Source organism: Capra hircus, chromosome 24 (genome assembly GCF_001704415.2).
Source record: "Capra hircus breed San Clemente chromosome 24, ASM170441v1, whole genome shotgun sequence".
NCBI lineage: Eukaryota > Metazoa > Chordata > Mammalia > Artiodactyla > Bovidae > Capra > Capra hircus.
Genome location: NC_030831.1, coordinates 23,276,930 through 23,291,946, shown reverse-complemented (window position 1 = coordinate 23,291,946; position 15,017 = coordinate 23,276,930). Strand labels below are relative to the sequence as shown.

Genomic DNA, 15,017 nt, shown 5'->3' with positions numbered 1-15,017 from the left:
TGTCCGATGCAGGATACAGCGTGCTTGGGGCTGGTGCACGGGGATGACCCAGAGAGATGTTATGGGGAGGGAGGTGGGAGGGGGGTTCATGTTTGGGAACGCATGTACACCCGTGGTGGATTCATGTCAATGTATGGCAAAACCAATACAGTATTGTAAAGTAAAACAAAGTTAAAAAAAATTTTTTTAATTAAAAAAAAGCAAAATAAAATAAAATTATTTAAAACCAAAAAAAGAGAGGAAAATAAAAAATTTGATTTGAGCTTTATGAACAAAGTTAACTAAATGTAAAAGAATTTAATACCTCACCAAGTAATGTTATAATTAAAAATAAGTATTTAACCACATTTCCTCTTCCAGAGAAATTTCAAAAAGGATAGACTATATTAGCCTGAGAAACTATTTCTAATATAGATACTTTGAGTGTGTATATTAACTAATGGCTACTAACTAATTAAGAAGGATTTACTAAGCCACACTGTTAGAAGTATTTGGGGAATATACACAGGGTTTGTATATGACTTAGCCCCTGCTTTTGAGATACTTCAACCAAACTGGTGAGTGAATCAGTATCTTGGAGAAGAATATTTAACAAATATTCATTCTGTGTCTAATATATGCCAACAAGCTCATTGCTAGAATCTTACTATACAAATTAAATACAATAATCTGAAACATCAAAACATTTCTAGTTAAGACGATTCAGAGAAGTAGACAAATACATAGAATAATGGTTACCTGAAAAACAACTTTAAAATATACAAAAGATTTGGATGATTTGAAATGGTCATACTTGAAATACCTATGAAATTGAACTTCTGATTTCTACATAAAATAGCCTTAATACTATAATTTCCCTGGAAACACACTTATTTGGAATACTTTCCCCTGAACTTCCTAGCACTTTATCAAGGTTAGTTCAATGGTAGGCTATGAAGGAAAATGAATCTTTGGGGAGAATGAACAAATTTTCACATAACACTAAGGTGGACGTGTTCAGATAGGGAATCTGTTGACGACTAAAGATCTCTGCCTATTTCTCCATCTGTGCATTTCTACTGGCACTCCTTTTATTAAAAAATAAATTACTGTCTTCAGAATGGCATCATGCTTAATATGAGAGTCATGGTTATCAAGCTGCATTCTGACTTGTGATATAAGGGTAGATATTTTCATTTTACCTCATCTTGCTGTGAGTTTAGCAGCTGCAGTTTCATGTGCTTCATATAGGCCATGGTAATTGGCATGTTGTAGTCAATCATGCTGGTCACCAAAGTGGGAGGTTTTCCATTATCTGTAATAAAACATTTTTAATGGGTAATGAAAGTGATACAGTACTCTACCTGTAATTTCAGAATGATCTAGTTTGTTCAAATTGAAATAAGATGCAAGATACCAAGTTTTTAGGAGATTGGTAGCATTAGAGATAGAGCATAAATATATATATATATGATTGGAAAGGTTCAAAACAGTGTTTGGGGACAAAATAGCACTAGGATAAACCGGTTATTTCTAACTACAAAGTGAGTTTTTTGGTATCTTGGATAATAATGACTGACGCTAATACAGTGCTTAAACAAAATCATCAGTATTTTTTTTCTCCTTTGCTGTACACAATTTTTTTTGGCCATGCCACACAGCGTGTGGGATATTAATGCTCTAACCAGGGATGGAACCCAAGGCTGAGCTTCCTGGTGGCTCAGACAGTAAAGAATCTGCCTGCAATGCAGGAGACTCAGGTTTGATCCCTGGGTCAAGCAGATCTCCTGGAGAAGGGAATGGCTACCCACTTCAGTCTTCTTGCCTAGAGAATTCCATGGACAGAGGAGCCTGGTGGGCTATACTAACACTTTCACTTCTCACACCTGCAGTGGGAGCTCAAAGTCTTAACCACTGGACCATCAGGGAGGTCCCCACACTTACTTTCTAAGCAGACCACATGAGGGCAAAAAGGAAGCTTTTTATTTTTATATTTTGCCATTCTACTCATCCTCCAACACATGAGAATTGACTAGCTTCAATATAGCTTTGAGATTAACTTCTGTGAGAAACTCATATATTGGGAAAATAATCCAAATAATTTTTAATGAAAGCCAAAGCCAAACAGTAACTTCTCTATAAAAAATTTCAGTGAAAGAAAATTAGTATTCATTACTTTTAGAAATAAGAAGATGATAAATTTAAAAGAACACAGATGGAACATCAATTTCCTTGCTGAAGATAGTTAAAACACCATGAAATACACACAAGGAATGAGAATTAAAACATTATTATAGGACAAAAAGTATTTGCCACAGTCAAGACTGTCTTTCATTTGAAGAAGGGCATTGCATTGCTCTGTAAGTGGATTTACTGGCTCCTATTTGAATAAATGAGATGATTTGACTTGTTGAACTGTTTCATTGTACCACATTCTTCGAAAAATGTGGGCTATAAATTGCCATTATGAATAAAATTACTTGAAATCTCACTATTTGACACTGCGGCTACCTTTATGATCTGTTCCATCTGGGTTTAAATGCATTCTTTTCTGGCACTCTGAGCAGCTCATTAGAAATCGTGTCACCGCTTCTCTTGGTAGGAAGGCATAGCTCTCTGAAATCTGAAATGATTCACAAAACAGGGGTGTTATTATACAAACGGACTGGGCATGATTCAACAGAAGTGATCACTGTATTTCCAAATAAGACGCATTATTCCATAATGGCAGGAAGCACAATGAAAGCATGCACTGCATACCATGCATCATTTCAAGAAATATCTATCCAACTTGATTGCGTGTCTCTTAATAATCACTAAGAACGCGATGTGGAGGAAAAGGAGCCACATCTGGATGGAGATCTGTTTCTATTTCTGCATTTTTTTAGGAAAAATAATCACAGGGTACAGATACTCAGGTGAATTTTCCTTATTAAAATTGGCCCCCATGGTTTTTGGCAATTAAACTCATTGCTAGCACCATTAACATGGTATCCAATTTTACATATGCTTTTAAAAATTTAGCCCCAAGGAGAAACAAAAAACTTTAGGTTTTGCAGTAAAAAGCAGGTCTTCATGATTGCTTTTCAAAGTATGTTCAGTAAAAATAAAAAAAAAGTAATCTGAACAGAACTCATGTTATCTATTTACTGCAGTGAATCATCCTTTCCACAGAAAATGACACACCTGGAATGCATTCTGGCCACCAATTTTTTATTTGTTATTTTACATCAGTTTTTCATAATCTGTGTCACACTGAGTCACAGCCACTTTTCCAGCACCCTATCCAGAGCTTCTCTTTTCAGAACCGTGATCTAGAATCAAATTAAAAATCAATATTCTTATCAGTGATTCTTTAAACACTGACTTTTCAAAAACCAAGGTATTTCTCTCATCAAAGCAAAGATTCTGGAAGTGAAACTGATAGATTGCTAAACATCACTAAATAAAACCTGACACTAACTGACAGGGCTGCTAGGGAGTCTGATTAGGGCATTAGTTTCCACCATACTAACACTGACACTGGTCCATGAAATAGGAGATAAGCAGGAAGAATAAATGAGTTGTAAATTAGATATAAGTGCCATAACAGTATCTCAGGTGCATGTAGAGCTGTTATGAACACTGATGTATTTTAAGTTTGTGGAAAGGAAGGAAAATATGCACCTTGTGTTCAACTGAGTACAAATCTGCACAGGTCCTTCCATGTTCATGGGGGAAACTTTTGCTTATCCAGGCTGCAGAAGGAGCACGGCATCAAGGAAACCTCACATACTAAAATCCAAAATTATAAAGTGTATTTTACCCTGGATTTCACATGAAAGTCAGTTTGCATCACTTAGCCTATCACTTTGATGCTCAGGGAAAAGAAGCCATAAGAATATCAAAGAGAAGAAATTAGTTTACAACTGAAAATAAGTCACGGATGATCCATACACGTAATCCACATTCAACTCTACTAGGATTAGACAATGAAACTCTGATTTTTAACATAACTATCATTTGTAAATCAAGATGTTCAGATTAAAAAAAAAAAACTTCCTTGTAATATAGGAATTGTGAGGAAAAATAATTAGAGAAATTTCAAAGTATTTCATCAAAATATATTGTTAGTTTAAAGTAAAGAAATATAAATATACAATTTAAATGTTCAATCATTTTCACACATTCTCTCTCTCCACACACACACACAAATTTGACTTTTATTCATCTATTTTTACAAAGGGAGCTAACATTTTAGCCTGATTTAGTTATCTAAGTAGAGATAATATTTTTCTGACTCTAAAAATATTTTATAATAATTTAGAAGTTAAATCTCTGCTGCATGCTCTGTCCAGACACTTCATATTTTAACACATATGAAGTTATAATCCACTGGAACTAATACATCTAACCAGTAAATTCATTAACAAGCAGGATTTGAGAAGAATGCTCCGTTAATTTATTTTCAAAGAGGATTTCCATTAATGCTTTTATCGTCTTACATAAAAGAGAAATCTTCAATTGAAAAAAAAATAGCCAGCTGGTGGAGTAAAAGAGATGCTGTGTTTGCTTCCATGGTCCTGATGCTCTGCAATTTTCCCCTTTCTCAGTGTTAATAAAGTACTTGTGTAGAAATCCCACCTAGAGAGCTTTATCATTGACCTGATTCAATTGTATTATTTGTCCTAGCACTATCTAGTTCCAATTGTTTTAATCATTAATCATATTTAATATTTCTTTTGTACTCTTACTCTTAAAAACAAGTATCTGTAATGACCACAAATAAGTTATGTAAGTGGATAAATGTCTGTACATTTGTGAATGAAATAATAAAAATTCCTTCTGGTATCTTAGAAAAGATATTTTAGTAAGTATTGTATCACCTTAATCTCTGTGGTGGTATTCTGGGCATCTCACTGTTATGTTATGTAAGTGGATAAAATCACCTCTTTGTAGGTGCTTTTTTTCATGTTCAGAACCCATTTTATAGAGGGACCTGCTGAGACATCCTACTCTCCTCAGACCTTTTCTACCCTACCTCATGCTCATCAGAGCCCAAGGACCTTGGAGTCTTCTGAGGCACAGGGAGGAGAAGAGACTCTCAGAATAAGCTCTTCAAGTCTCATACTCATTTCTGAAGGGATATTTCTCCTGCCATGATGGTGAAGAAGGAAAATTCGTCCTTTTCCTTTTTCTAGAATCTTTCTTCTCCAGTCTCTTTGAAATTAAGGGTCCTAGGCAGTCTCCATTGCCACGGTTCCCAGAACATTTTTAAACAGTGAGGAGATGTCCTTTAGAATTCTAAAATTATGGTACATTTGAATAATTACATTTTCATTTTAATAATTACAAATAAAGCCCATAATGAAATACTGCACTTGGTCCTGTCAATAGCCTTTCATAACCCCGTTCAGAGATTACACAGACAGTCTACATGAAGACTCTTGAACTTGAGGCCTGAGCTAAATGCTCCTATGGCCCTTGCCCTGACGAAAGGATCTGCTTCTGTGAATGTTTAAATGTTAAATCAACTTTAAACAGATGTTCATAAACAGAGATAAAACTCAGGGATGTGTTCTTCTAGGCTGTCTATTCATCAAAGTCCTAAACATGTAAAAACAGGTGCAAATCAAATCAGAATGGACAGAAATTGAAAAATACTTTGATTCATATACTTGAAATACCATTCTACTAACTATAATTAATGACATAAAACACTATGTCATTCATAAATGTCTATTTCCTTGACCCATTTTCCAAATCTAATCACTTCTCTTTTTCTAGGACAGAAATCAGACTTTGAATATATGGTACAGAGCATTTCTAGAACACTAGTGAGGATTATATTAATTTGAAAATCCATTCTTAGAAATATCTTTATAACTGGGGAAGACAGAGTATATTTCCTTAGAATTGGTTTATCAACACAGAAATGCTGCATCTTGTTAGTAATAAGAAGCAAAAGATCACCTGAATGGATATTAGTCTTGTTCCTTCTGAATGAAACATTGAAACAATAAAAACAGCAACCACAAAACAACTGCCATGTGACAAGTCATATATATTGCCATTAACAAAAATAAACATCCAAAGGAAGGACTAGAACATAGTCATATTGAATCTTACAAACTAATGACCTCACACTCTCCATCATGTAAATAATTAGGAGGCATCTCTTTCTTAGAAATGTTATTTTCTACAAATCCAGACTTGTTTTCTTAGATTCATATATTGCTTTTCATTGAGTTTTGAATCCATCATTTTAGGTAGTGGCTAAAACAAGGTTTTATAGTAATTTCTTGATAAGAGGATCCATTGGTACAAGAGGTTAAATAAATTGCCACTGTTACACAAGAGAGGACAAAGCAAAGAGCTGGAACTTGAAACTGGATCTCTCGGTCCTGGTCTATTTCCATACACTCAAGGGACCATGGTGGGTTCATCCAACAGACAGGTTAGATAAATGCATAGGGTCCAAGGAAAGCAGGAACCTCAAAACAGATTTTCAAAAATTGGATATTGTAAAAACAGAAAAAGCCCAACCTACCCCAAACCCCAAAGTGTTAGCAGAGTTGGGACTTGGGAACTTTTGTTTCCTTCCTGCTATCACTGATATATTTTTTTATTATAAGTACTATAGCTATAAAGCTCTATAGATATACATACTAAGTTTTTAAAATTAATTCTTTCTATTATTTTTTCAAATTATTTTCCCATTTAGGTCATTACAGAATATCGAGAACTCCCTGTGCATATAGTAAGTCCTTGTCAGCTATCTATTTTAAATATATTTAAAATGTATCTGTTTTAAATATTCCTTCAATTTGAGTTGTGGCTAAAGATTTATAAGACTCATTGATGCTTTCTATTTATTAAGAAAGGCAGGCTGCCACATGCAGCGCCTCATTTGGAGTGTCTGGAGTCTTAGAAGCTTGACTATCCTACATTCTCCTACATATGGACCTTGGAAGCGTGTGGGGAGGTTCTGGCAGGGGAGCACAGCTACTCATATACCCTTGGCCCAGGAATGATCATTCTTTATCAGGGCAGGTCACGCTCTTCAGCTGAGTGTGCAGTTTTGGGAGGAGGCACTTGGAGTGGTGAGGAAGGACCGGTGCACCCGCCTCATCAGCCAGGTCAGTCGAATCATCCCTAGCAATCAATGGGGTGACCAGTGTCACAGACAGAGAGCCCTCACACCCTGTTTTTCCTATTTTTTAACTTCAAATTAGCTATGGTTGAGCAGTGGGAATGTTGTGGCACCTTTTTTCATTGCTTATCACTTCTAAAGACTTTAATTCATCTGTGTATTAGACAACATTGATACTGTCTTCAATGAAAACATTATATTCTAAGTCCGTTAGGACCAGAATTCATCAGGAATGCAGAAAATAATAAATTGTATTAGCATTCTAAGAAGTATAAATAACTTCTCCAATTTAAAAACATGGTGATCAGTTCAGTTCAGTTCAGTCACTCAGTCGTGTCCGACTCTTTGCGACCCCATAAATCGCCGCATGCCAGGCCTCCCTGTCCATCACCATCTCCCGGAGTTCAATCAGACTCACGTCCATCGAGTCCGTGATGCCATCTAGCCATCTCATCCTCTGTTGTCTTCTTCTTCTCCTGCCCCCAATCCCTCCCAGCATTAGAGTCTTTTCCAATGAGTCAACTCTTCACATGAGGTGGCCAAAATACTGGAGTTTCAGCTTTAGCATCATTCCTTCCAAAGAAATCCCAGGGTTGATCTCCTTCAGAATGGACTGGTTGGATCTCCTTGCAGTCCAAGGGACTCGCAAGAGTCTTCTCCAACACCACAGTTCAAAAGCATCAATTCTTCGGTGCTCAGCATTCTTCACAGTCCAACTCTCACGTCCATACATGACCACAGGAAAAACCATAGCCTTGGCTAGACGGACCTTAGTTGGCAAAGTAATGTCTCTGCTTTTGAATATGCTATCTAGGTTGGTCATAACTTTTCTTCCAAGGAGTAAGTGTCTTTCAATTTCATGGCTGCAGTCACCATCTGCAGTGATTTTGGAGCCCAAAAAAATAAAGTCTGACACTGTTTCTACTGTTTCCCAATCTATTTCCCATGAAGTGATGGGAACAGATGCCATGATCTTCGTTTTCTGAATGATGAGCTTTAAGCCAACTTTTTCGCTCTCCTCTTTCACTTTCATCAAGAGGCTTTTTAACTCCTCTTCACTTTCTGCCATAAGGGTGGTGTCATCTGCATATCTGACGTTATTGATATTTCTCCCAGCAATCTTGATTCCAGCTTGTGTTTCTTCCAGCCCAGCGTTTCTCATGATGTATTCTGCATAGAGGTTAAATAAGCAGGGTGACAATATACAGCCTTGACGTATTCCTTTTCCTATTTGGAACCAGTCTATTGTTCCATGTCCAGTTCTAATTGTTGCTTCCTGACCTGCATACAGATTTCTCAAGATGCAGGTCAGGTGGTCTGGTATTCCCATCTCTTTCAGAATTTTCCACAGTTTATTGTGATCCACACAGTCAAAGGCTTTGGCATAGTCAATAAAGCAGAAATAGATGTTTTTCTGGAACTCTCTTGCTTTTTCCATGATCCAGTGGATGTTGGCAATTTGATCTCTGGTTCCTCTGCCTTTTCTAAAACCAGCTTGAACATTAGGGAGTTCACGGTTCATGTATTGCTGAAGCCTGGCTGGAGAATTTTGAGCATTAGTTTACTAGCATGTGAGATGAGTGCAATTGCATGGTAGTTTGAGCATTCTTTGGCATTGCCTTTCTTTGGGATTGGAATGAAAACTGACTTTTTCCAGTCCTGTGGCCACTGCTGAGTTTTCCAAATTTGCTGGCATATTGAGTGCAGCACTTTCACAGCATCATCTTTCAGGATTTCTACATAAATATAACTGATCTGTAGCATCTATGGATGGACAGCATTTAGAACCAAGATAGTATGATATTAGTAATCTAATGATAAACCTATCCACCTGAAGAGGATCTAATTATTAAGTCTCATAAGGGGCACTGCTATTGATCTTACACACTTGTGTGTTAAAATATGAAACATAAAAAAACTATCAGGAACTTATTTCTGAAAAGTTTACAGACAAATACTATAGTTGAAAGGAGGATGAGCATTTTTATCTTGCCAATGTCCCTGCCTTTGTGAAGGAAGAAGAAACAGTAGTTTTTAAAATCCAACAAGTATAAAAACAATGGCATATATTCTCCTCTAGGAGTTTTACAGTTTCTGGTCTTACATTTAGATCTTTAATCCATTTTGAGTTTATTTTTGTGTGTGGTGTTAGAAAGTGATCTAATTTCATTCTTTTACAAGTGGTTGACAAGTTTTCCCAGCACCACTTGTTAAAGAGATTGTCTTTACTCCATTGTATATTCTTGCCTCCTTTGTCAAAGATAAGGTGTCCATAGGTGTGTGGATTTATCTCTGGGCTTTCTATTGTGTTCCATTGATCTATATTTCTGTCTTTGTGCCAGTACCATACTGTCTTGATGACTGTGGCTTTGTAGTAGAGCCTGAAGTCAGGCAAGTTGATTTCTCCAGTTCCATTCTTCTTTCTCAAGATTGCTTTGGGTGTTTGAGGTTTTTTGTATTTCCATACAAATCTTGAAATTATTTGTTCTAGTTCTGTGAAAAATACTGTTGGTAGCTTGATAGGGATTGCATTGAATCTCTAGATTGCTTTGGGTAGTACACTCACTTTCACTATATTGATTCTTCTGATCCATGAACATACTGTATTTCTCCATCTATTAGTGTCCTCTTTGATTTCTTTCATCAGTGTTTTATAGTTTTCTATATATAGGTCTTTAGTTTCTTTAGATAGATGTATTCCTAAGTATTTTATTCTTTTCATTGCAATGGTGAATGGAATTGTTTCCTTAATTTCTTTTTCTACTTTCTTACTATTAGTGTATAGGAATGCAAGGGATTTCTGTGTGTTGATTTTATATCCTGCAACTTTGATTAGCTCTAGTAATTTTCTGGTGGAGTCTTTAGGGTTTTCTATGTAGAGGATCATGTCATCTGCAAACAGTGAGAGTTTTACTTCTTCTATAAAACTCCTAGAGGAGAACATAGGCAAAACACTCTCAGACATAAATCACAGCAGGATCCTCTATGATCCACCTCCCAGAATACTGGAAATAAAAGCAAAAAATAAACAAATGGGATCTAATTAGAATTAAAAGCTTCTGCACAACAAAGGAAACTATAAGCAAGGTGAAAAGACAGCCTTCTGAATGGGAGAAAATAATAGCAAATGAAGCAACTGACAAACAACTAATCTCAAAAATATACAAGCAACTTATGCAGCTCAACTCCAGAAAAATAAACGACCCAATCAAAAAATGGGCCAAAGAACTATATAGGCATTTCTCCAAATAAGTCATATGGATGGCTAACAAACACATGAAAAGATGCTCAACATCACTCATTATCAGAGAAATGCAAATCAAGACCACAATGAGGTACCATTTCACACCAGTCAGAATGGCTGTGATCCAAAAGTCTGCAAGCAATAAATGCTGGAGAGGGTGTGGCGAAAAGGGAACCCTCTTACACTGTTGGTGGGAATGCAAACTAGTACAGCCACTATGGAGAACAGTGTGAAGATTCCTTAAAAAATTGCAAATAGAACTGCCATATGACCCAGCAATCCCACTTCTGGGCATACACACTGAGGAAACCAGAATTGAAAGAGACACATGTACCCCAATGTTCATCACAGCACTGTTTATAATAGCCAGGACATGGAAACAACCTAGATGTCCATCAGCAGATGAATGGATAAGAACGCTGTGGTACATATACACAATGGAGTACTCAGCCATTAAAAAGAATACATTTGAATCAGTTCTAATGAGATGGATGAAACTGGAGCCGATTATACAGAGTGAAGTAAGCCAGAAAGAAAAACACCAATACAGTATACTAACACATATATATGGAATTTAGAAAGATGGTAATGATAACCCTGTATGTGAGACAGCAAAAGAGACACAGATGTATAGAATGGACTTTTGGACTCTCAGGGAGCGGGAGAGGGTGGGATGATTTGGGAGAATAGCATTGAAACATGTATACTATCATGCAAGAAATGAATCACCAGCCTATGTTTGATACAGGATACAGGATGCTTGGGGCTGGTGCACGGGGATGATCCAGAGAGATGATATGGGGTGGGAGGTGAGAAGGGGTTCAGGATTGGGAACTCATGTACACCCGTGGCAGATTCATGTCAATGTATGGCAAAACCAATACAGTATTGTAAAGTAAAATAAAGTAAAAATTAAAATTAAAAAAAAAATAAAGAGCTCTTTGGCACATTAAAAAAAATAAAATAAAATAAAACCAATGGCAGTTCCCAAGTGCCACTCACCTTCCCCTCAAAAGCTTCTTAAGGTAAAACTGTAACTCTTCCAAAAGAACTGAAACTTTAAAAGTCAATCACAGTTAAACGAGTGTCCCAGTCTCATAAATTTGATAATATACGTAATTCCTAAAGTCTTCTTACATTTACTTTGGAATAGCACAGTTTTATATTCAGAAATAAGTCTCCTTTCTTTCTGGGATCTATTTGGGTAATATGAAATTAGAAAAATTTTGAAATTAATTACTCAAATAATTTAATAATAAACTGTTATATTTAAAATGGTAATCAATAAGGACCTACTGTACAGTGCAGGGAACTTTGCTCAATGTTATGTGGCAGCCTGGATGGGAGGCGAGTTTGTGGGAGAACGGATACTTGTATTTGCATGGCTGAGTCACTCTGCTGTGCACCTGAAACTGTCACAGCATTGCTATACTTCAATATGAAATAAAAAGTTAAAAAAATAAAAAGTTTAAAAAAATAAGAGCTTAGTACAAGTTAAAAAATTTTAAAAGAAAATCAATAACTGAATAAAAACTGTTGTTTTGCTATACTTTTTCAGATTGTGCAAGTCACAATTACACGATCCAAGGTTATCTCATTAACTTGAGCCATAAGGTTTTACAAATTAACAGCAAAATTGATAACAGACAAAAATTATTTTAACAGGACTGTTTGTCCTGTCCTTCTTGCCCAGTCCTAAGAATTCTAATTTTAACTGTGTTGAATTTCCAAGCATTTTCAATAGAAAGGTCCTCAAAACTGACTCGGCTTGTCTCTAAACATGCAATTCTTTGGCTCCTAAAATGGTAGAGAATTGACAGTTCTCTAAATTAGCGTTCTTGTTAACTCCGTGACAACTTTTATTTTTCTTTGGCTATTTTACACAAAAGGAAATGCTTTCCTAAAATTATATTATATGTGTGTTTCCCATTAATTGGGTACTTAATAATTATACTAAGCAAGAATCTTATATGGATTTTATCATTCAATACTCCCAACAGCCCCAGGGATAGATGACTATCACCACCATTATCATCTCTGTTTAACAGATGAGGAAACTAAGCTTCAGAGAGGTTGTATAATTTATCAAACAAGAAGAGACAAGCTCTGGTTTCAGAGCCTACATTTTATTCAGTTTTGATCACCACATTTTACAGCCTCTCCTGGTCATCAGCATTAAAAATGAAAGAGGGAGACTGTCTCATCCATAAGAGTTTGAATATTAACCTCACAGCATAGGTTAATTATACTAAAATGTTTATAATGTTCCCTGGAGTGAGGTTCTTTAAAGTATAAAATGCTCCGACTGGTTTGCGGTGACCCTTTTGAATATAAGGGCCAGTCAAGGGCTCTGCACCTTGTCTCAGGTTACAGAGTTCCAGGAGAAACACATCAGACCGCAGTAACAATACAGAGCTCCACCTGGAGGAAATTAACTGGCCATCTGTTCTGTTCCAACAGAAGTGAGGCTAAAGTAATGCTTTGTCATAATGCTGTAATATTGTAACAGACAGCAACTAAATGCAGAGGAGGTCCATTTTTAACAGAATGCCCAAGGAGGAGTTCCTTCTTCCCTGTGGCTCAAATGGTAAAGAATCTGTCTGCGATGCAAGAGACAGGGTTTGATCCCTGGGTCGGGAAGATCCTCTTGAGAAGGGAATGGCAATCCACTCCAGTATTCTTTCCTGGAGAATTCCATGGACAGAGAAGCCTGGCAGGCTACAGCTCATGGGGTCGCAAACAGTCTGACACGACTGAGCAACTAACACACACAAGGAAGAATGTAAGTAACCTATTTCTAAAGGACTAAGACTATAATTGTTCAAAGACATTCACCAGTAGAGAAGCTATTGTTGGTTTAAGATTTGAACCTAACACATGAACTAAAACAGAGATGTTGCTTGACGTGGGTAAATCATGAGCATTAGCAAACAAAAAATGCTAAAATCAAAAGATTTATCAACCAGAATCACACCATTTTGTCCTAAGTTCACTAAAGTCTTAGCAAAAATAATCAGAATTAGTGCTACTAAATGTTAGTAATTTGGAAAAATAGTAGGCAAGTGCTGAATTTCATTGTTAAGTAACATTACTCCACAGCTTGATGCCTTTGTAAACAGTGTGCTCCATTTCAGACACTGAATTTTAGAGCAAAATAAAGTTGCTTTAATCGCACTACTTTTGAAATTACCTTCTCCACACTAGCTTTATAAGTGTATTTTTAAAAAAGAAATAACACCTTTATTTCACTGGAATAGTAACACTACAATTTTTTTTTTTTTTTTTTTTTGCAAAGTATCATACAGTAAACCCATGGAAGAACTCGCCTTTGGGGCCCAATATTTAACATTCTCCTCTGTGAAACTCCTGAGATCATGTATGAAAAAATAGTCTCCTAATGACATTTATCATAACCCTATTGTGATATTTAATGTTTAATATTGTGATATTTTGGGCTTCCCTGATAGCTCAGTTTGTAAAGAATCCACGTGCAATGTCAGGAAGATCTCCTGAAGAAGGGATAGGCTACCCACTCCAGTGTTATTGGGCTTCCCTTGTGGCTCAGCTGGTAAAGAATCCTCCTGCAATGCAGGAGACCTGGGTTCGATCCCTGGGTTGGGAAGATCCCCTGGAGAAGGGAAAGGCCACCCACTCCAGTATTCTGGCCTGGAGAATTCCATGGACTGTATAGTCCATGGGGTTGTGAAGAGACAAAAAGTCGGACGTGACTGACTGACTTTCATTCACTTCACTCATTATGATATGTTATCACATACCACTTGCAATGTACATAACCACATAATGGAGATGCAGAAAAAATTTATTTTTATAAACTAATAAAATTAAAATGTAATTGAGTAGAATCTATAAATTCAAATACTTATGTGGATCAGGACCTCATATGTCCTGATTCAAAAAGATACCACAGTCCAGAGAGATCCCTATCTGAGGAAGTAAAATCTTGTTTATGGGCATTATCTCCGGTTCAACAAGGGCCACTCTATCTTTATCTGGTTTACACACTGTATATTTTTGAATACATGTAAAGAGAGGGAATTAGGAAAAAATATATATGTATATATACACACATATGCTATAAACATATAAAGCTTACCAACACTATAGCCTTTGGCCCAGATACTTTTACAGATGTGTTATGAAACTATACAGTCTAACCAATGGTTTTCTTACATTTATTTGAGTTTTCTTTTACTCAGTTCATGCATGAGGAAAGATAAGCAGTGAACATCATTATACTTCTACAGAGGAACTTCTGGATCAGGGGAGTGGCACATGGAAGCAGTCTTACAAAGGTGAAGACATTTTTCATCTAAACACTGAACAAATATCTATTAAAGGCACAGGCACTAAAATTATCCCTGAATACTGCTAGGTATGGTTCTATACCACTAATAGGCTGGGCCATATTAAATAATTGAAATCACCTGTTGGTAATTGTTTCACAATCCAGACATGATGGAACTTTCAGATATACAAGCTAGATTTATAAAAGGCAGAGGAACCACAGATTAAATTGCCAACATCCCTTGGATCATAGAAAAAGTAAGGGAATTCCAGAAAAACATCGACTTCTGCTTCATTGACTATGCTAAAACCTTTGACTCTATGGATCACAACAAACTGGAAAATTCTTCAAGCATT

The 15,017-nt window shown here is 36.3% G+C and overlaps 1 protein-coding gene across 2 annotated transcripts in view; it reads right to left on the bottom strand.

Moving 5' to 3' along the window:
• The window catches only part of NOL4 (nucleolar protein 4), a 468,589-nt gene that overhangs the window by 329,741 nt on the left and 123,831 nt on the right, over positions 1-15,017 (bottom strand). For both annotated transcript variants that reach the window (XM_018039797.1, XM_018039798.1), the window contains exons 3-4: positions 2,491-2,602; positions 1,182-1,294 (exon numbers count right to left, since the gene is read on the bottom strand). In XM_018039797.1, coding sequence (XP_017895286.1) covers positions 1,182-1,294; positions 2,491-2,602 — 225 coding nt within the window. The remainder of the gene's footprint in view (positions 1-1,181; positions 1,295-2,490; positions 2,603-15,017) is intronic.